This window comes from Chelonoidis abingdonii, chromosome 20 (assembly GCF_003597395.2).
Source record: "Chelonoidis abingdonii isolate Lonesome George chromosome 20, CheloAbing_2.0, whole genome shotgun sequence".
NCBI classification, from domain to species: Eukaryota; Metazoa; Chordata; order Testudines; family Testudinidae; genus Chelonoidis; species Chelonoidis abingdonii.
The window spans coordinates 21,825,573-21,845,544 of record NC_133788.1 but is presented as its reverse complement, the minus strand read 5'-3'; the positions used below and the strand labels follow the sequence as shown (position 1 = coordinate 21,845,544).

Sequence of the window (19,972 nt, the reverse complement as noted above, 5' to 3'; positions counted from 1 at the left end):
AACCCGGGCACTGAGCCCCCTGCACCCAAGATGTGGGGGCTGTTCTCCGAGAGCTAGGCTAGCTTCTCTGCGCTGTTCAATACAGTGCTCACTGGGCCATCAGCTCTGGGTGCGCCTCTCTCCTGGCACAGGGCAGAGGAGAGCTGGAGCTGGGTCTCTGGCAGCTCCTGGTGATCTCTGTGGCATTTCCTGTCACTCCAGTCCCCCCGCAGAGCTCTCTGGCAGCCCTGTACTGTGGCTGCTGGTAGCCGGGCTTGGCAGGGATTTTAATTGCTCAGCTCACTTACCTGGCTCCTTCTTGCCCCTCACAGCAGAGCTGTGGGCAGGGCACTGACCATCCAGGGAAGTTCTCGGGCCTTCTGACTCAACAGTAATTTGTGGGCACTGCCCTTGCTCCGAGATGGGCTCTGGCATCCCTTGTGCCACTCCTGCTGCCATGTCTGAGCTCCACAAAAGCGGGGCGGTGGGGGGAGCACAGCGGCTAGTGCCCCTGGCGGGGCAGCATGGGTGCAGGGCAGTGCGGGGAGCGCGGCGGCTAGTGCCCCTGGCGGGGCGGCGTGGGTCCGGGGCGGTGTGGGGAGCACGGCGGCTAGTGTCCCTGGTGGGGCAGTGTGGGGAGCGCGGCGGCTAGTGTCCCTGGCGGGGCAGCGCGGGTCCGGGGCGGTGTGGGGAGCGTGGGTGGCTAGTGCCCCTCGTGGGGCGGCGTGGGTCCGGGGCGGTGTGGGGAGCACGGCGGCTAGTGTCCCTGGTGGGGCAGTGTGGGGAGCGCGGCGGCTAGTGTCCCTGGCGGGGCAGCGCGGGTCCGGGGCGGTGTGGGGAGCGTGGGTGGCTAGTGCCCCTCGTGGGGCGGCGTGGGTCCGGGGCAGTGCGGCGAACGCAGCGGCTAGTGCCCCTGGCGGGGCGGCATGGGTCCAGGGCAGTGCGGCGAACGCGGCGGCTAGTGTCCCTGGTGGGGCGGTGTGGGGAGCGCGGCGGCTAGTGTCCCTGGCGGGGCAGCGTGGGTCCAGGGCGGTGCGGGGAGCACGGCGGCTAGTGCCCCTGGCGGGGCCATGGAATTGCTCGGGGCTCTGGCTCCAGGCACAGGGCTGGACAGAAGGTGCGGGGGAAGTTGGACATGGGTCGAGGTCTCATGTTACTTGCGTCAGGAGGCATTTTTCTCTCTGGTTTATTTAAGATCACACAGGGAACAGAGTGAGCTGGGGGAGGGGCCAGGCAGCGAGCGAAAGAGCTGCTGGGAAAGGCTGGTTGGTTTCCATCCTGAGAACTGGGCACATCTGGTCCCTGGATCGCGCTCAGCCTGGGCTGAAGACGGCAATGTTGTGATGCCAGTTTCCCTGGCACCGGAGGGCTTTGCAGAACATCGGGGGGAGGGGTGCTGGGGAGTCCTGGGTGGCTTTCACGGGGCACCGGCACATCGTACCATCTAAGACAGAAGCACCGGGCTGGCAGCGCAACCCCCGGCAGCTGCTGATCCATCGAATCAGGTCCCATCTCCAGCAGGAGGTGGACAGAGCCCTGCAGTGCACCTGGCCTGTGTCCCACAGACAGTGAGGCTGAGGAGACGCTGTGGCCAGCAGTGCTCTGCCCATGGGTGCAGTTTGGAAAGGGGCTGAGAGTGGCTCAGCTTGCTGCTTCCCTCCCCTGTGTTGTCCAGGGGAGCGTGAGTGGTTCTGGGAGCCCTGCGCCCAGCCAGGTGGCCTGTGAGTGCAGCTCTGGGGTGGCTCCGGATCCACCTCTGCAGTGGACTGACTCTTCCCCCCACCCCGTACCCCACGCAGGGTTGCCGAAAAGGAGCCCATCAACAAAATGTCCCTCCACAACCTGGCCACAGTCTTTGGCCCAACACTGCTGAGACCCTCCGAGGTGGAGAGCAAAGGACACCTCACCTTGGCCTCCGACATCTGGTCCCATGACGTTATGGCACAGGTATGGGGGCTGACTGCTGCCCTGGCTCCATCTGCCTGGGGAAGCAGTGCCCTCTCGTGGGCCGTGCGCATTTTCCCCTCGCTAAGCTGCGGCTCACTGTACAGGGCGTCCCCCGGGTGTCGGGGCAGAGCTGCAGGCACACTCGCCTAGCTCAGGCACAGCCGGGCTGAACGTGCCTGTCCCCACAGGGTGGTTAACCCTGAATGTTTCTGGTCCTCGTCAGTCCATGCTCTGTGCACATGGTGCAGGCATCTCCATGTATGTCCTGGCAAGGCAAACTGACATCCAGCCTGGCTGGGAAACAGCAGAGGCCACCCGTTGGGATACTCTTCTGCCCTTTACCAGATGGCCATCAGCTCAGCCCATTGGCTCATTCAGGACCAGTCTCCTGCTTCTGCCTGATTCTGGAGCTGAAAAGCCCCAGAAAGCTGCTGGCCAGCTGTGCAGAGCTGCCTGGGGGGAAGCAGCTCTGTCTGTCTCAGCCAGGATCCCTGTTCCGTGCAGCTTGGGTAAATCTGAGCCAGGGTTCAGTGACTGCCTTCGGGGAGTTTTGTCAGCAAGGGGGGGGTGGGGTCCATTGTTTTGTGTACAGCACCTGGCACGGGGGTCCAATCTTGAGCAGGCCTCTAAGTGCCACTGCATTAAAAACCTGCAGTGGAGCAGGCCCTTCAGCACGGTGTTCTGTGCGTTAAAACAGCCCTTGTCTGGCTCTGGTCTGCCCTGTGGGAGAAGAGTTGGGTTTAGTCACCTTCATGGACAGACTCGGCCCCGCTTTTCTCACGTGAAGGTTCTTCTAATGGCTGGAGGCAGGGGCTGGACTGGCAGCTCTGTCCCCTCACCAGCTCCGTGCCCAGGCCTAACTCTCTCCTCTGTCCCCTGCAGGTCCAGGTTCTCCTTTACTACTTGCAGCACCCTCCCATCTCTTTCGCTGAGCTGAAACGCAACACACTCTACTTCTCCACAGACGTGTAGCCTGCGCTGAGAAGGCACCAGCCGCACACGAAGCCAGCCTCCCGGAGCGTGGGGTACAGCACAGACCAGACTCGCCCCTGCGGGGAGACGGGCACTTCCCCAGGGCAGTGCCCCCTGGCCCTGCGCGCCCTGTCTAGTAGTCGTGTCTTACGTACCTTGGTGGTCAGGAACTGTTTTATGTAATATTCGTTCGACAGAAGAGGTAGTGACTGACAAGGGCCGTGGGCTCCTCGCTTTGTTCATTTCCTGCCAGGCTCCCGTTCCTTCGAAGGCCGTTGCAACTTTCCTTTCGCCCTCTCCAGCTTCAGCCAAGCGTCCCCCCGGCTCGCCCTGCTCGAAGCCTGCAGCATCGCACCACTGCCTGTTTGTTTTGCCTCGTCCCCTGTGCGTGAATGTACAGCGCTGCCTGGCCTCTCCTGCTTCAGAGGCCAAGACGGGACCAAGGGCTTCCCCTTTCTACCCCTCAAGACAATAAGCTCCACTTTGCCTTGCTGGCCTTGTGAACAGTGGACTCTGCATCTGGACTCTTCTCCCTCTGGGAGCAAACTTTTGGCCACAGGAGTGTGTGGGGGGAGGAAGGGAGCTTTTTAATGTCGTTCCAGGTGCTTTATGGTTTCGTCCTCTAGGGCCCGTGGCCTGTGCTTTCTGCCTGTTTGTTGTGTAGTCTGTGGTTATCCCCCTGCTGTGTCGTGTTGGGGGTAACCTGCTCTCGGGGGTGGGGGTGGGGAAGGTGCCTTTGGCAGGCTCGTGTGGAAAGGGCTGTCATGTTATACTCCCGCCTCCCTCTGGGTGTGCAAACAGACTAGCCTCTAGCCCCCACAGTGTCTCCAGGGGATGGTTGGGACGGCCGAGGTTAAGCCAGGCGCTCCCTGAAGCTGGAGTGTTCCGGCGGGGGAATGCCCCTCAGTACTGCAGTGTGAGGGAGGAGTGACTGTCTCACATACCTCGTCAATGCCAATGCCTTAGCACCGTTCCTCTCCAGCCGAGCACTGCCACAAAGGCATCAGCTAATGGAGACCAGGTAGCCGCACTGTGTGACAGGGCAGCTAGGCTTCCTTCCCCAGCATTAATGAGGGGGGGCTCTTCTGTCCGGGAGCTACCCTGCTGAGAACCAGGTGAAGAGGAGGGAGGGAGCCAGGCTCTGCTTTGGTGCCATATGCAGGCCGGCCCCTTGTAAACACGGCAGGAGGCTGCCAGAGGCTGTAGGACAACAGCTGCTTTTTGTTCCTTCCTGCACCAAGGTGTAAACAGCTTCTGAGCTGAAAGTGAACTCAGAGCCTCGTGGAGACAGGGGCTGGAAGGGGCAAGCCCCGTTGCTTGAAACAGGAGCTGGATTCTCCCCATGTGGCCCTCCCTCATTCCATCAGCCTGAGTGGTGGAACCTAAAGTACATCCATTGATCCATTCAGCCGCCATGGGTACACACCTTCCTGCTGGGACAGCTCCCCTGAGCTGGTTCCCTCCAGCCCTTGTGGCAAGGCAACGATGGCTCTGTCTGCTGGCTGGGACGTGCCCCACAGACAAACACTTGTATCTTGTGTTCACTCTTCTGTGGGCTCCTGCTCTCGTAGCTTGAGAGCACCCCAACCTGCCCCCACCTCCACAGCCTGCAGATGGGTGCTGGTACCTGCCAAGGAAACTAACCCTACCTGTTCCCCCCACTGAGCCTGTTCTTGGGGAGAAAGCCCTGCCCATTGCCCCCACACCCTCTGTGCCAAATGCTGATGGACAGCTGGTTTATTTGGGGTGACCAGGCATATCCCTTGTATCAGCAGCACTGCCTTTAACTGCTGTTCCACGTGCTGAAAGCAGCAGGCATGGCCTAAAAACCAGCTTCAGGGGGGCTGACTGTAGCTGCTGGCCCCACAGCACTGAAGCAGCTAAAGGGAGAGGGAAGTCTTGCAATGCCAGTCTAACAGGCTTACGCTCCAGCCCTGTGTTGCTGGCCTGCTGGCGAAGCAGAAGAGACACGGCGTTGGACATATTGACCAGGGTTGCACTTTGCCCTGGATAATGGGGCTGAGCTTAGATCTAACTGCACAATGGATCCCTGTGTGTTCTATGTACCTACATCTGTCAACCGTGGTGTCATTCCAAAGGGAGACTATGGCCCGTCCCTACCCCACCCCACCCCACCCCAAGCCAGTTCAAAGGGCTGGAGACCAGCCCCCTGCACAAGCTGTGGCAATCCCATGGGCTGTGTTTTCATTTTACCTACAGCGGGGTGGGAGGTGTCGGACTCTTGTGGCTACAGGTAGAATAGAAGAGTTCATTAATATTTGACTTTCACTAAGTTAAGATCTATTTTTTGTTTGTGTTCTGTTTCAACTTCTGTAGATTATAAACTTTCAATGGATGTAAACCATGTGAAAACATGTTAATAAAATGCAAAGCCGTGACGTTTGCACAAAAAGTAGCTCTGTGGTGGAGATGTTTGCATCAAAGGCAGCAGGCTGGTTATCTCCAACACATGCTGGCTTTTCAATTGCCCCCTTGCCTTGTAAATACTGCTATTATCACAGGGCTCTCTGAGGCCCAAGCGCACACGCTGCGCCTGTTGCGCAGACAGGTCTCTACAGCAAGGAGCCATCTTACTAGTAATGCTGCAGAGCCCAGCTGCTGAATGCTGTGTCGCTGATCCACTGCTGAGAGTACTGGCCAGCCTGCTCTGGAAACCTAAGAGCTGACAGGTCACATGGGGCTGGCTCCCGCCCTCCAGCTGATTGTGGGGACACACACAGCACGGTTTCCCTTTCCAAACAGGACACTCCTCAAGCATGGGATAGCTAAAACCCTGCCGCTGCTCTCACTGTTCCATGTAAGCACTGGCTGTCATTACCCCAGGGCTGGCAGCAGCCTGTGAATGGGTGGCCATGATTCAGCAGGGGACCTACAGTGGAAATTGGAACCCCCCCACCCCCATCTCAGGAGCCCAGGCTACAGACCACTTAAGAGCGTAGTGGTGGTTGAGCCATTCATAAAGGCAAACCAGGTTAATACCAGCTTAAGCAGGCTTGAGCCTACCAAACTAACGATGTTTGTTCTAAGGCATGGGAACAGCTGTCTTAGAAATGTGCCAGCCAGAACTCACCCTAAGGCACCAGTTCGTGGGTGCTAATGAACAGTCAACTATGACTACAGTACGGCGAAGTCCATTGAAGAAGCCGGCAGCTATGGAAGAGCAGCCCTTTCAGCCCCCCTTGGAAAGCTAAACACACTTAACCCAAGCGGCCGTCTCCTCCACCCTGCTGCACGCTGTAGTAACACTTGATCCTGACTCCAGCTTCGCTCACTTCCCATAACACCCTGCAGCGGTCCCAGGCTTAACATCTTCCTCTACATTCAGTGAGAGAGTTTTAAGCACCTTTGCCTGTGGAACACCACTTTCAGCTACAGTTCTGCACAGCCAGGCTCGGTTGAGAAGGTGTAAGGCATCAGACTGCTTACAGCTGTTTAGCATGCACACCCAGCATGGCCACGAACCTCTGTCTCCCTTTGGAAGAGCCTATTAACATGTACCTCCAGCAGTGTGCCACTAACTAGCCATTTCTGCAGCAGTCCCCCAACTCAGTGTGAGAGAAACTCTGTGCAGATTTAATCAGAAATCAGTCTGAAATATGGCCTAAAGTCATACTCAAGTCCAGCTGGTAGCTCTTGTGCACAATAATACAGTGTCTAGTAATAGTCAGCACCACAGAGCATGTGAAAGTGGTGCAGCTCCATCATGGGAAAGGAGTGTGAGCTGCTGAGTAACTATGACGCTCCTGACACTGTTCTAATGCGATGTCTTTCTACTCTATAAACAACTTTTGGAACTAACTTTTTGATCCAATGGCAGATGAAGCAGTAGCTTAGCTAGCCAGGCCTGCCATATAATAATATACTTCTGTCAACAAGCTGCTTTTTCCTAAGGTGTGTTGTTGAAATGTTGCCACACACATCGCTAGGTAAAATGCCTTTTCACTTGGTTCTCTTGAAGATATGGTAAGGAAAGTTGGTTCCTATTTAGTTGTACTTTAAAGCATTACACAGAGGGTTGGCACTCTCCAGTGGATATTAAGAAATGCCTAGAATTAGTTATTCTTTCCCCCCACACGGTCTTGTTTCTACCCAACAGAGCGGCAAGTTGCAAACCCGTTACTGTTAAACGTTCGCAGCAAACTGTGACAACCCAGCTTGCTGCATTTATTTATCAAGATCCTGACAGCTTGCCTCTTTCAACACCAGCAAAACACTCCCCAGAAGTCAGACCTCAAAGGATCCGGAAGGCTTAATTCTTGGAAACTGACCATTTATCCATTCCGCTGATGACATTGACCAGTGTGTCCAAAAGCCTGGCTCAATTCCCAGGAACGTCGGGGCATGAGATCAGCCTGCCAGGGCCAAGGGTGAAAGGATCATCAGTCATTTAGGAAACAGCAGGTACCATCCTGCTCTGATCACCGCTCCAAAGGCAAGGAAGTAAGTCTGGCGAACCCACAGCTCTTACCAGCGGCACTGGAACATAAGTGAAACTTCCCCACAGGACTGTGCTGTTACCGTAGGTAATAATCAATCACTGCTGAGAAAGCCGCAAAGCCACCACAGCCAAGGGCCCCCGCTTTTAAACCAGCTGCAATGCAGAAAGGGAAGGGAAAGAATTAGGAACGCCTGGCATTTCTTCCCATTTACTGCCTTACGCTGCTGGCCTTGAAGAGGTCCCAGGATTGCAGAGTTCTCCATGCAGAGAATCTTGCACTCCAATTATAATTGGATTAGGAGACTTACATGCATCCCAGGAATTTGGCCCACACTGCACTTGGAACCACAAGGGCTGGGCCTGCGTGCTGAACTAACTGAGCTTTGTTATCGTTTCTCTGCCTCTGAAGGGCTGCAAATGAGTATTGCCAGCTCCGATGCAATGGCTGTTTCAACAGCTGGCTGGAGTCACTTGGCTCTGATCTCAGCACTGCAGGTGACTTATGGTGGTTAAACAGTATGATGGGGACAGAAAGGCAGCAGCTGCTTTAAGAGCTCTAAAAGGATTAGGTCCAGGTCAGACACAGTATAATAGACTTAATTAGGAGCCTTTCTAGAGCTGTTTGCTTCCCTTAATACTCTTTGAGAAGACTCCTTTGAGGAAGGGAAAAGAAGGCAGAACGTCAACTGTGCTGAAAAGCACCACAACCCCAGCTCCCCCTTCCATGCATGTTCTGAACAAGGGAGCATTTGGTGGGTTCTTGCAAAAAGCCCAGGTGATAAGCAGTGACTGGTGCTGGACTAATCTGCATTCTGATGGCTACTAGCTAGACTCACTCTGAGGCGCCAGCCGCTGGTGGTATTTCTTATGCAATATTTGGTTTGAGGGGTTATTCTACATCTTAACACCGAAAGTTACTCTGAAAACTTTGAATAAAAATGTTTCATTTTTCCATTTGACTGATGCTTGTGTATAGTCCGTTTCACTGTATCTTTTACACAGTCCAGCCCTCCGAGTCTGTGTGGTCTTTCAAACCACAGGAGAAAGTAAAACATTTTAGATGACAGCAAAATATTATACAACCACCAATTAGCAGGGAAGCAGATGCAGCACCTAAAGCTAATTTAACTCATTTTGAACCATTACAAGTTCCATGGTGATGCCCCATTAATACTGCGTGGACGTGTTCTGCACTTGGGATGTCTAGAAAAGACTGCGGTACATCCATGTAGTGGGCAGTTTTGGCCAGGGCCAGAGCTAGCATACAACAGTTCAAAGTAAGTGCTACTAACCTCTAAAGCCAATGGCACCTCCAGTGATGCACCCACTAATAACACTGTTCTTCCAGTCTGATTTGCCACGATACTGCGGAATGGAGAAACGCAATGGAGTGACAGTAGGAAAGAGCACATGGAACTATTAGCATAGCTACTGAATGTTAGTTTGAGAATAAAAACATGCCTTCACTCCCCTTGACTCACAGCCGAATATGCTTGTCCCTAACTCTGCAGCAGCGTGCAACCTTGACCTTTGGTATGAGACTTCTTGGGGGAAGGGGGAGTATTTCCTAAGACACTTAGGGTACATCTACACCACAATGAAATGCCAGTGGCTGGCCTGTATCACCTGAGTCAGGCTTGCAAGATATGGGCTGCGGGGCTATAAAACTGCAGTGTAGACATCCAGGCTCTGGAATGCTGCAAGGGGGAGAGGGTCCTAGAGCCTAGCCTCCAGCCCAAGCCCAACTGTCTCCAATGCAGTAGCCCCGTAAGCCCGGGTCAGCTGACAAGGACCAGCTGTGAGTGTTTTATTACCATGTACATATACCCTTATTCTTCTGCATGAGTTAATTACACGTTCCAATTAAAATAAAGAAACTTGTTGCCTTACTCCTAAGCAAATATGAAAGTCAAGAGTTTTAGCAGTGAGATAAGCAAGGTCACTTTGCTCTCTAGCTACAAAATGAGATCCAGGATATGATCCAGAACTAACCTCCTTTTTGCTTCTAAAATTTTAGAGGCACAAACAATTATGGGCACAACTGATACTGAGATTTTTTATTTTTTTAAAAAGGGTGGCTAATCTTTAAAAATATAGTCCCCAAAATTACCCATATATTTATCCAGCCCTGGAACTGGAATGATCTTTGTTACCAAGTGTGCCCTAACAGGGTTGCAATGACCCTCCCTTTCTTCCTCTGTGGTGAAATGGTGAAGAGGGTGGTTCTGTACTTTTTTCTGTTATAACAAGGAATCAGAGTCTGGAAAACACTGAAAACCATCAGGCTAGGTGTTCTTCATTTTCCTCCTAGAGCTTTTTTCCATCACTCAAGGTTGCTTTAGTGTAGCTCAAGAGCAAGTTAGTTAGGAATGCACACGTCAAGAGTGAAAGCATTTCTGATGGCTACTTACGGACTCTACTAGGCATTCAGTACAGGAGAACACAGCACCCACAATGGCAAAGTTTTTGGCATAGGACATCCCTCGTTGCCCCATATCTTTAAGGACTTCTTTTGCAGTTGGCGTACGATAGGGATCCTTGGGATCAAACCCTACGTTGGTATCGATGCCTGCTGTGAATACACCAAATGCTCCTCCCAAAACAAAACCTAAAGAAGCCAAAAAACCACAGTGAGAACAGAATATTTCCCCCCTGATTGCAGCAATGCAGCACTGTCATGACAACAAACGTCCCAGCATCCTGGTACGTTACAGCTTTTAAAAGATGTTTGTGGTCAGGAGAGTGGACTTCTTCAGATACATAATGTGACTGGGGCAGGAAGTGTTTTTTTAACCCACGAAAGCTTATGCCCAAATAAATCTGTAGTCTTTAACGTGCCACTGGACTCCTTGTTATTAATAACACAGCGCATCTCCAAGCACCACTTCTGTTACTCCCTGGGGACAGTAATGGAGAGTCATGTGTACAAAGGGGGAAACTGATGCTCAGGGAGGGAGAAGTAACTGACCCGACTATAAAAATGGCCATACTGGGTTAGGACAATGGCGCAGCCAGCCCAGTATCCTGTCTTCTGACAGCAGCCATTGCTAGATCTTTCAGAGGCAATTACTGACCCATCCCGTCACCCAGTCCCTGCTTCTGGCACTCAGAGGTTTAGGGCCTGAAACCATGGGGGTTGTGACCCTGACCATCTTGGCTAATAGCCACTGATGGACCTGTTCTCCATTAACTTATCTAGTTCTTTTTTGATCTCAGTTATAGTCTTGGCCTTCACAGCATCCTCTGACAACGAGTTCCAGAGGGTGACTGTGCCTTCTGCAAAGAGCTATTTCCTTCGGTTTGTTTCAAACCAGCAGCCTGTTCATTTCATTGGGTGCCGCTCCCCGCCCCCCAGTTCTTGTGTTAGACGAACGGGCAAATAACCCTTCCCCATCCACGCTCCCCACGCCACTGGTGATCTGATAACCCTCCATCCCCCCGCGCCCCCGGTCTCTTGTCGAAGCTGAGCCCCGAGGCCTCCCCTTGTAACACCGCAGCCCGGCTCAGGGCGGGGGCTCCCGCGATCCTGCCCCGGGGCCAGGCAGCTCGAGAGGTGGGAGGGGGAGACGGGCGCCCGCCGCACCTCCCACGCAGGCCAGCGCCGCCTTGAAGCCGCAGCTCTCCATGAGCCGCTCGATCAGCTTCTGCTCCTCGCTCTTGGGCGGGGCCGGGATGCCCCCCAGCGCGGCGGGGTCCAGGGCCCGGGCCTGGCGAGGCCCCCGCCGCTCCCCCACCAGGTGCTCCAGCAGGAATCAAAAGTGAAATAGTCCAGCTATTGCCACTACTGAGCCAAAATTGGGTACGCTATGAAACAAATAGCATATATGCTGAGAGTATTATTTTAGCTAGACAGCCTCTTCTTTGAGTCAAGCTTATCAGGTGGAAGTTCTAGCTATAGTCGTGCCAAACAGAACTAACACTAGTGTGAGAGTTACGAGTGCCCTACCTATCTACACTAATCAGACTTGCATTTTTTGATCCAAAGACAAATGCCTCTCACTCTAGTCGCCCTTTGATCTGTCCAACGCCAGTCCTCGCAGCCTGCTGTACTGCTTATGCCAGGCGGCTCCAAACTTCACTCAGCTGGGGCCTCATGACATATACTCTGTCCACCTGGGTTGTCTTCTGCCGTACATACGTAAAATAAGCGAGTACACTCCTGTCTTGCCCAAGCAACCACCTCAGATGCTGGTATTCAAACTTCTGGGTCACTCCCTCAGAAGACAGGGAGAGGGTTTCAAGAGGGGGTTTGCATCGTAGGTACCCGTGGGCCGACTTATTTGACTCAACCCTACTGCACAGGTACCATTAATGGAGCAGGACGCCTCTCTCTCTCTGGGATCGGCACCTCGCAAGGCCACCACAAGTGTTCATGTGACAGCCGCCAAAGGACAGCCCTGCCCCTGCTGGCCAGCACACCGGGACCCAAGGCTTCCCCAAGCCACTCGCCTTGATTGGGCCTGAGGTGGCTGCAGGCTCCAAAGGGTAGGACACCAGCTGCCCTGACTAACACTGGCCACTTGTTGCTTCATGGGGATGCGCTTGCACTTAGGTCCCAGGGCTCTCCGCATTGCAGCGGCAGTCACCAGGGCCGCCCCCACCTACCATGGCCCCTACCCCCTCTCGACTGCCACTCCCTGCCTGCTGGGAGAGCCCCAAGGGTCAGCCCGCCCCAGCCCCGCTCACCTGCTGCTCTCTCAGGGCCGCACAACCCTTCTCTCCTCCCCGTCCACGCCGCCAGGGCTAGCGCCGCGGGGCCCCCGGATGTGTTTTCTTTCTAGCTCTCCAGACTACAAATCCCCATCATTCTGAGCGCAGCGAGAGCGTGCCGAGTCACATCTCATGTTCCGCAATGGACGCTGATATACACGCAAGGTTAGAGACGATCTACAGGGGCCCCCAGTGAATCCCGGCGCGCCTTCCCCCCCCCACCCGGCCCCCTCGGAGACGGGCATGCTGGAGTTGTAGTCCACTGGGACGAGGCCTCCCTCCCCGCCCATGAGTGGTTACACTGTGATCGAATCGGCCGGCGGCAGTAGCTCCCCAACTCCGAGTGTGGAATCTACGGCCGGGGAGGCCATGACTGAGTTACCCGGCCTGTCATGGCGCGGCCCCCTCCCCGGAGGCGCGCGCGCCCGCCGGCCCCGGGCCTGACCCGGCCGGCCGGCCCCGCCTGCAGTACAGCCTTTATATGCTATTTGTTTCATAGCGTCATTTTGCTCAGTAGTGGCATAGCTGGACTATTTCACTTTTTGATTCCCATGGCACTAGACACACTCTGTTTGCTAAGCTTGCTGCAGGAAAGGGAAGGATGGGTTTTAAAACCAAACAAAATATTTTTTGTTGTAGTTCTATTGGAAAGTTTGGACTATTATAATTTTAAAAAAATCTGCATTTTGCTAACCCGCAGGAATACTGTTATGGTGAGATGGAGCTTTAGCACTGAAGTCATCTATGTGAGAAAACATTGTAGTGGTATGTTTAAAAGAATTATACCTTAAAAGTACTTATTTCATGTATCCCCTCTGAAAAGCAGAACCCATGGCTGAACAGGTCAAGTCACTAGGTGTTCTGTACAGTATATTATCCTGGTTTTCCTTTCCTCTTTACTCAGCACTGTACTGTTTTACATGACACACACATGCAGATCTGGATAATTGTGTGCAAATATATTAAACACTGTACAATGGTTTATTGCCCCTCAAATATACGAAGTTGAGCGGAACATCGACCTGGGCAATTGAGCTCTCATGCCCTCTACTGCTTCTCAATGCCATCCCGTAAATGATGTAGTAGTCGGGTGGCACTCTAGCGAGACCACATCAGTTCCAAAACGTATATGGCGGGCGGGTAGGGAGGCTGTGCCTCCCCAAAACGTAGCCGTCCTCTGCCCTTCCCATCCTGCCCCTGACGTGCCCCTCAGAACCCCCCACCTATCCAACCCCCACTTCTCCTTGTCCCCTGAAGCCCCCTGACCCCTAACTGCCCCCCGGGACCCCACCCCCTATCCAACCTGCCCACTCCCTGTCCCTTGACTGTCCCAACCCCTGACAGGTCCCCCAGGACTCCGACGCCTATCAAAGCCCCTCCCCCCCGTTCTCTACCCCCTGACACTCCCTCCAAACCTCCACCCCATCCAATCTCTCCCTGTCCCCGATTGCCCCTGGGGACCTCCTGCCCCTTGTCCTTTCCCCCCCCCTTTACCATACCGCTCAGAGCAGCACGTCTGGCAGCTGGGCTGCCTGGCCGGAGCCAGCCATGCCGCTGCGCTACCCGACAGGAGCTTGCAGCCCCACTGCCCAGAGCGCTGACAGCTCAGCGAGCTGAGGCTGCAGGGGAGGGGGAATAGCAGGGGAGGGGATGGGGGCTAGCGTCCCCGGCTGGGAGCTCAAGGGCTGGGCAGGACGGTACCATGGGCCGTAGTTTGTCCACCTCCGCAGTAGGTACTCAAGTCTTAGTATAAAAAGGAGGAGCCAGAGTGCTCTTCATGAGGAAAACTGAACTTCAGAACTCACTCCCTCTTTTGATCCGAAATAGCCCAGATCTGCTAATCTCCAAGGCACCTGCAAAGCCGATATATTTCCCTACGATTTTGGGCGAGTGAGAGATTTGTTGAGGGCTGGGACTTTTGCACTTAGAGTTGGTCTCTCTCTGTGGCTGGAGTGTTGTTTTGGATTATTTTTTCCCACATCTGTGATTTGGGATTGGAAGGGCGTGCAATTTATTCTTCCCATTTTTGGTGTGGTTAGCAGGCATCCACAGTAATGGGGACAGACTCCATTTATTGCCAGAAATTACATGATGATAGTCTTCTGACGTTTACCCCCACAATATCTCTTTCTTCTCATTATGAATGTTGTCCCCCTTTCCCAGTATCATGCACACATGGGTTTATATTCTGCATGTGGACTAAGACATTTATCTTGCAAACATTTAAGCCTGTGCTTTTCTCTAAGTATGCAAGTTGTCCCATTGACTTTCATGGACTATTCATATGAGTAAATGTAAGTGTTTGCAGGATTGGGGCCTAGATAGTGTGACTGACAATTCTTGCTATGTGGAACAAGTAGAAACCTGCAGTGAACAAGCTACTCACTCCAAGCTTCAAATTCTCTCTCAAAAATACTCACAGGACGCTTGCAAATTAGTGCTGTTTGATCCCCTTCAGCACAAGCCTGTCATCTGAATAACTTGCCTGAAATTACACTGCTGACTAGGGTGACTAGATAGAAAGTGTGAAAAATCAGGATGGGGTTGAGGGGTAATAGGCATCTTTATAAGAAAAAGCCTCAAATATCGGGATTGTCCCTATAAAATGGGAACATCTGGTCACCCTACTGCTGACTTGGAGCTGCTAAGCCCTCAATATTCAACCTCTTCCAAGAAACCTCAGTTCTGTCGAGAGAGATTACTTTTATTTTATTTTTTTACCTGTGTAACCCTGACTGGAACTCTTTCAAACGTTCTTTTGTCTCTTTGCCCTGTAATTAAAATGAAATGTGTTACGCATGAAAGGTCAATAGCTATTATGTTTTTATAAAATATATGCACAGTGACTGTTCTATACATTTAGGATCTGTTTAGTTTCACTAGAGGGCAGCATATAGAAGTTTTTAGGAGAGAATTGGTCAGTGTCACTGAACCTTTGATTGCAGAATATGGACATGTAGGTCGGTGCCCTGAGGGACAGAGCATTTAAACTATATTTATAATATTCTTGTCTGAAATTCTGATTCTGAAGTATACCTTTCATATAACAGCCAGCTCTCTGCTGGAAGCAGAGTCCCTTTTCTGCATAGACTCGGGTGGTTATTTTGGGTGTTGTTGCACAAAAAGTCTTCGCAGCTCTCTGAACCAATCACTCAAATCCCAGAGTTATTCCAGAAGTGACTTCACTGCATGAGAAGCAGTTTTGCAATGGAGACCAATATAAATAAATTGGTTCCCTCTCTCTGCCCCCTTCGTCTTCCCCTTCCCTCCCGGAAAGTCTCCAGCTTTGTAGGTCTCCTGTGACTTTGTGGACAGATAATGAGCTGCAAGTATTTCTGCACAGAGGGCTATTTTTGTAGCCTTGACATCCTGAACTGCTGCTACAAGAAGAGCAAAAATTAGCTAAACAGGAATGTCTTTACATCCAGCACTGTGGTAGCTGAGTGTTAATTTAGGGTATTGCCAGCCCTGAGTGTTGAAAAATCATGAGTCAGGCCTCCAAAATCATATGATTGGCTTGAAAATCATACACATTTGGGGGTCTTTTTATCTGCCTTCTGCTGTTTGTCCTTAGTGGTCATGTTTTCAAGCTTTATCCATAACCGTGAGGCTAGACTGTGTTTTGACTCCAGGAGCTGGGGCTTTAAGTAAAACACTAAATATCACAATACTCATGATAAAATCCCAAGAGCTGGCAGCACTGAGTATCAAAGCTAGATAGGCTGGCTGCTGACAAGCTGCTTCCCCATGTCACTCTCCATGACCATGAGCGCTCTGAATGTCTGCAGAGAGCTCTGGCTGTTGCACTGATGTGGTTTAGAGCAGCGTTTCTCAATGACTGGTCCGTGGACTGGCCCCGGTCCTTGAAATCTCCCTGACACGGTTTTGGAAGGCAGCAAGCCAGTCCTTGGTATCTAAAAGGTGGAGAAACACTGGTTTAGAGTATGATCCCAGCTGGGACTTCTACCCTTCTTTGGAAGCAGGAAGTTCCTTTGCAAATAAAAAACATTGTTGGTAGGTGTCACGGAGTGTGGTGGAGTCCGGGCCCTGCGACCTCCACTTCCTGCGATTCACCATGACTCTCAATCAGCCAGTAAAACAGAAGGTTTATTAGACAACAGGAACACAGTCCCAAGCAGGGCTTGTAGGTACGACCAGGACCCTTCAGCCAGGTCCCTCTCGGGGGCAAGGATCTTAGACCCCAGACCTGCGTTCCTGCCTCTTCCCAGCCAGCCCAAAACTGAAACTACAAACCTCTCCAGCAGGCTCTCCTCCATTGTCCAGCTTCCTGGGCAAAGGTGTTGACTCCCCCCACCCCACTTCCTGGCTCAGGTTACAGGCTCAAGTCCTGTCCCTCACCTAAAGTCATCCCCTGCTCTCCCATCCCCCATGCAGACAGTCCCTACTGCGTCACAGTAGGTTTTAGGACAGTTTGCAAAGCAGGTGGTGTCAAGCCAAATTCTGGTTGAGGTTGTGGCTTATTTCACAGTTGGGAATCCATTTCCTTCTTTTCTACTGTTGACTCGGGGTCTATCCCACTTTTTTAAAAAATTTTTTGCTGCATTCATAAAAAATCGGTCCAGTGGATAGAGCAGGAAATTGGGAGCCAGGTCTCTTGGGTTCTATTCCCAATTCTTAGTCACTGACACTAAGGGAGTTACTTTACCTCACTGTTCAGACATCTATAATGTGGTGATGATGATGCTTTAACTAGTTTGTTTACTGTTTGTAGAATGGTTTCAGATCCTTGGATGGAAGGCTCAAGACAATGCACAGTAGCTAGTGAAATCTGCCTGCTCTCTGAATTCAGCAACTGAAAGCAAAGTTGCTTCATCTTCTGAGCCTCACTCAATTTGTTCATAAAATGCAAACCAAAGCTCAGAGTAGGCTGAGGAGGGGGTTACTTCTCTATTGAACTGACAGGGCTTTCCAAGCTGATAACAGTTGTCATTATTCTGCTGAACCACCAACATATCAATAAAGACTTGGGCTGTAGACCACGAGGGCAGGGATTTGAGAGTTAAGACTGAAAAGACAGGATGGTGAACTAAGCTCCTGACTCAGGTTAGCATAAGACAGACTGTTTACATTTTTTTTCAAAGCCTTTTCATAGGACCAGCTGGGCTTGCTCCATGTGACTGCGTTTTGCAATTTGGCAGGAAGCACGAGACTTGGGTTTGGGGGATGTTTGTCTGAGCCTTCCTGTTTTCTCTCTCTGTGTCTAATTTATTGCAAGTATTTTATATTAAGCCCTTTGAAGAGTGAGACCCTCTACTGTGCAGTATCTGTGCTTTTCATTTGGTCCACTCCCATCTCTATCACTCCCTTCACCCTGATATCAGAAATAATTGTGTTTTCACCCAGTGATTAACAGTTTTAAAAGTACGTAACATCTCGTAACTTGAGTGCTTAAAAATGTGTCTCAAGTTTTCTGATGTCACCTTCCAGGGAAGTAAGCTGCTGTTATAGGACCCTGAGTTCTCTTTCAAGAAACCTGGTTTAGTCCAGAGAGAAGTTGATGTAGGAGGGCAAGTGCTGGGGGGAGAGGTGCAGTGAAAAGGCAAAAGAATCCTCAGTTTGGTAAATGACTTTCAGGCTTTGTCAAGCTGCTGAGATGCTCCTGATATTAAGGACCAGGGGCCCAGTCCTGCAATCCCTCTGTGTGGAACTCCCATGGAATCCATATGGAACACAATGGATTAAAAACAAAACAATGTTACATTTCTATCTCCAATTCATGAAAAAGATTAATTTAGCTCACTGCAGGTACCTGCTCACGTACCTTCAGGTATGGATCTACCCACCACAACCTACCCTGTAACAAGGAATGGGGCACCATTTCCCTTGGGTCAGATCATACCCACTAGACTTCCACACAGATGGGACCCTTTATAGTTAGATTTACCCTCAGCTGTGCTGTAATGGTGAGAGCTGTCACCTCCAGGACACCTTCCCCTTCACCATTCCTGGACCCCATGCAGTCGGATTGGATGGAAAGGACCAGTTCTGGGAGAAAGCACATCATCCATTGCCTCCATCTGAATTCCATCTCATGCAGAATCCCCTTTGATGTGAGGAACCTCCTTAAAGTGAGGTTCAGAGGGCAGGACCGTCCCTGGCAGCCCAACACCAAGGAAGGATAAACAGCAGCACACTCTGGAATGATTTATTTGGTGGCATTCATACAGTGTCTGATCACAAGCTAAAATCTTTCGTATCTCAATCTTGTAATAGCCCAAGAGAAATATTGCCCTTTCAGTGACTCAAAAATATTTCACAAAAATATGATTAGGTATCCAAATCTGCAGGTTCCTCTTGCTTGTGAATGGGTCAAAATCTATGCCTATTTAAAGGCCTCTAAGTCTGTTGTTATATGTTTAGCAGTGTGTTATTCTGCAGTGACGAAGCTGCAGCTATTGCAATGAGGCGTTCAGAACCAAAATATTCCTCCGAATGAGTTTGCTTGAAATAGCTCATTTGGTGAGCTCCTGTTCCCTTTTTGATTTGGATAGAATGGGAATTTTGGACTCCAACTCAACAGTGCTGTAAGCTGGTACATCTCCGTAGACTCCAATGCTCCAGCAATAAATTGTGCCCTCTGGTTCTAAGCCTTCTGTGTCTCCATCATCTGAAAGCTTCCTGCTGTCTAACCGAAGTGATTATGAGTGAGTTGCCTGTAAATAGCCATTAACTCTAAAGGTCACCATGGTGACTGCTGTACCAAAGCCTCTTGCTGGTAGGTTGCCTGGCTCCCTGAGTTATTACAGTTTAATGCTCAGAGCCTGTTGGATTCACAATTGGGCAGAGGTCACAAATGTCAGAAAGGAAAAAACTATGTATGTTAAATCTTTATGGAAGGGAATCTTGATGCTGGTGAAAGGAGTGGGATTGACAGCCCTGGAGACTGATGACCTTGGCCCACAGAAAAGGGACTTAATGGGCAGTAGTGGAGCAACTTTTCCCCATCCACTACTCCCTCCCCAGTCTGCTCCAACCCTGCTCAGGAGCAATCTAGTAGAGGATGGGACAACACCAGTCTCTGTGGCTGATTCACTGCTTAGCCTTTCTCCAATAACAAGGTAACAAGGGAAATGGTGTTACTCTAGTTGTGAGGTGGATAATACGAGCAAGCTTAGACTCACCAGCTCATTGAACCTTGGTCACCAAACAACCACCAGATTGTAATGCTTTTCAGTCACTGTCCACCTGGGCCAGATTTCAGCTAGAGAGATGGACAGGAAGGGCCTGATCCAAAGCACACTGAAGACAAAGCACACTGAAGACTCCCATTGCCTTCAATAGGCTTTGGACCAGATCCTAAGGTTCTCTATCTCCTTAACAGTAAGAACATTGGCTACGTTTTCTATTTAATTTGAGGAAAAAATAATTCTTCATTCTATGGAAATGTCTAGCTTTTTGGTTAAACATGTTTAGCTCTGCATTTGTCTCTTCCTCTCCATTTCCTGAGGGCTGTTTGAACTAATCAGTGGACTGAACATGGGCTGGGAGGTAGGAGTTCCTAAGCGATAATTACACTGCACTGATAAAGTCACTTTCAAGTTACTAGCTAGGCACAAATCTGCTTACCCATCTGCTCTGATGATGGAGGAAAAAGAGTGACATTGGAGTTGCCTAGGCAAATGAGGAGAGAGAAGAGTTGCCAAGGCTGATTTAGTTTCTTTGTTTCCTCATTGGTAACAATGGGAATAAAAATACTGATTCCCCTGTCTCACAGATTGTCCAGAGTTAACATTTACAGGTCTTGGAGGAGGAAAACCCTTTAAGTGCTAAGGAATTCTATCACTGGACTGCTTGCTACATGGCTTCCCACTTTTCTGTGCACCCATGCTATGCCTTTTGCACTTCTCTAACCTTCTTGCTCTGCTCCTCCAGCCGCTCTGCACA

The 19,972-nt window shown here is 51.3% G+C and overlaps 2 protein-coding genes across 7 annotated transcripts in view; one reads left to right on the top strand and one right to left on the bottom strand.

Moving 5' to 3' along the window:
• ABR (ABR activator of RhoGEF and GTPase) overlaps positions 1–5,314 on the top strand; it is a 67,663-nt gene extending 62,349 nt beyond the window's left edge. For all 6 annotated transcript variants that reach the window (XM_032784091.2, XM_032784117.2, XM_032784085.2 and 3 more), the window contains 2 exons: positions 1,779–1,926; positions 2,809–5,314. In XM_032784091.2, coding sequence (XP_032639982.1) covers positions 1,779–1,926; positions 2,809–2,898 — 238 coding nt within the window. In that variant the 3' untranslated portion in view covers positions 2,899–5,314. The remainder of the gene's footprint in view (positions 1–1,778; positions 1,927–2,808) is intronic.
• Positions 5,315–7,035: 1,721 nt separating this feature from the next.
• Positions 7,036–11,109, bottom strand: TIMM22 (translocase of inner mitochondrial membrane 22; the record flags this gene model as incomplete). Its single annotated transcript, XM_032784515.1, has 4 exons — positions 7,036–7,510; positions 8,650–8,722; positions 9,769–9,965; positions 10,941–11,109. Coding segments are annotated over 4 exons (516 nt in total), but the record flags the coding sequence as incomplete, so codon positions are not given.
• Between the last annotated feature and the right edge of the window lie 8,863 nt (positions 11,110–19,972).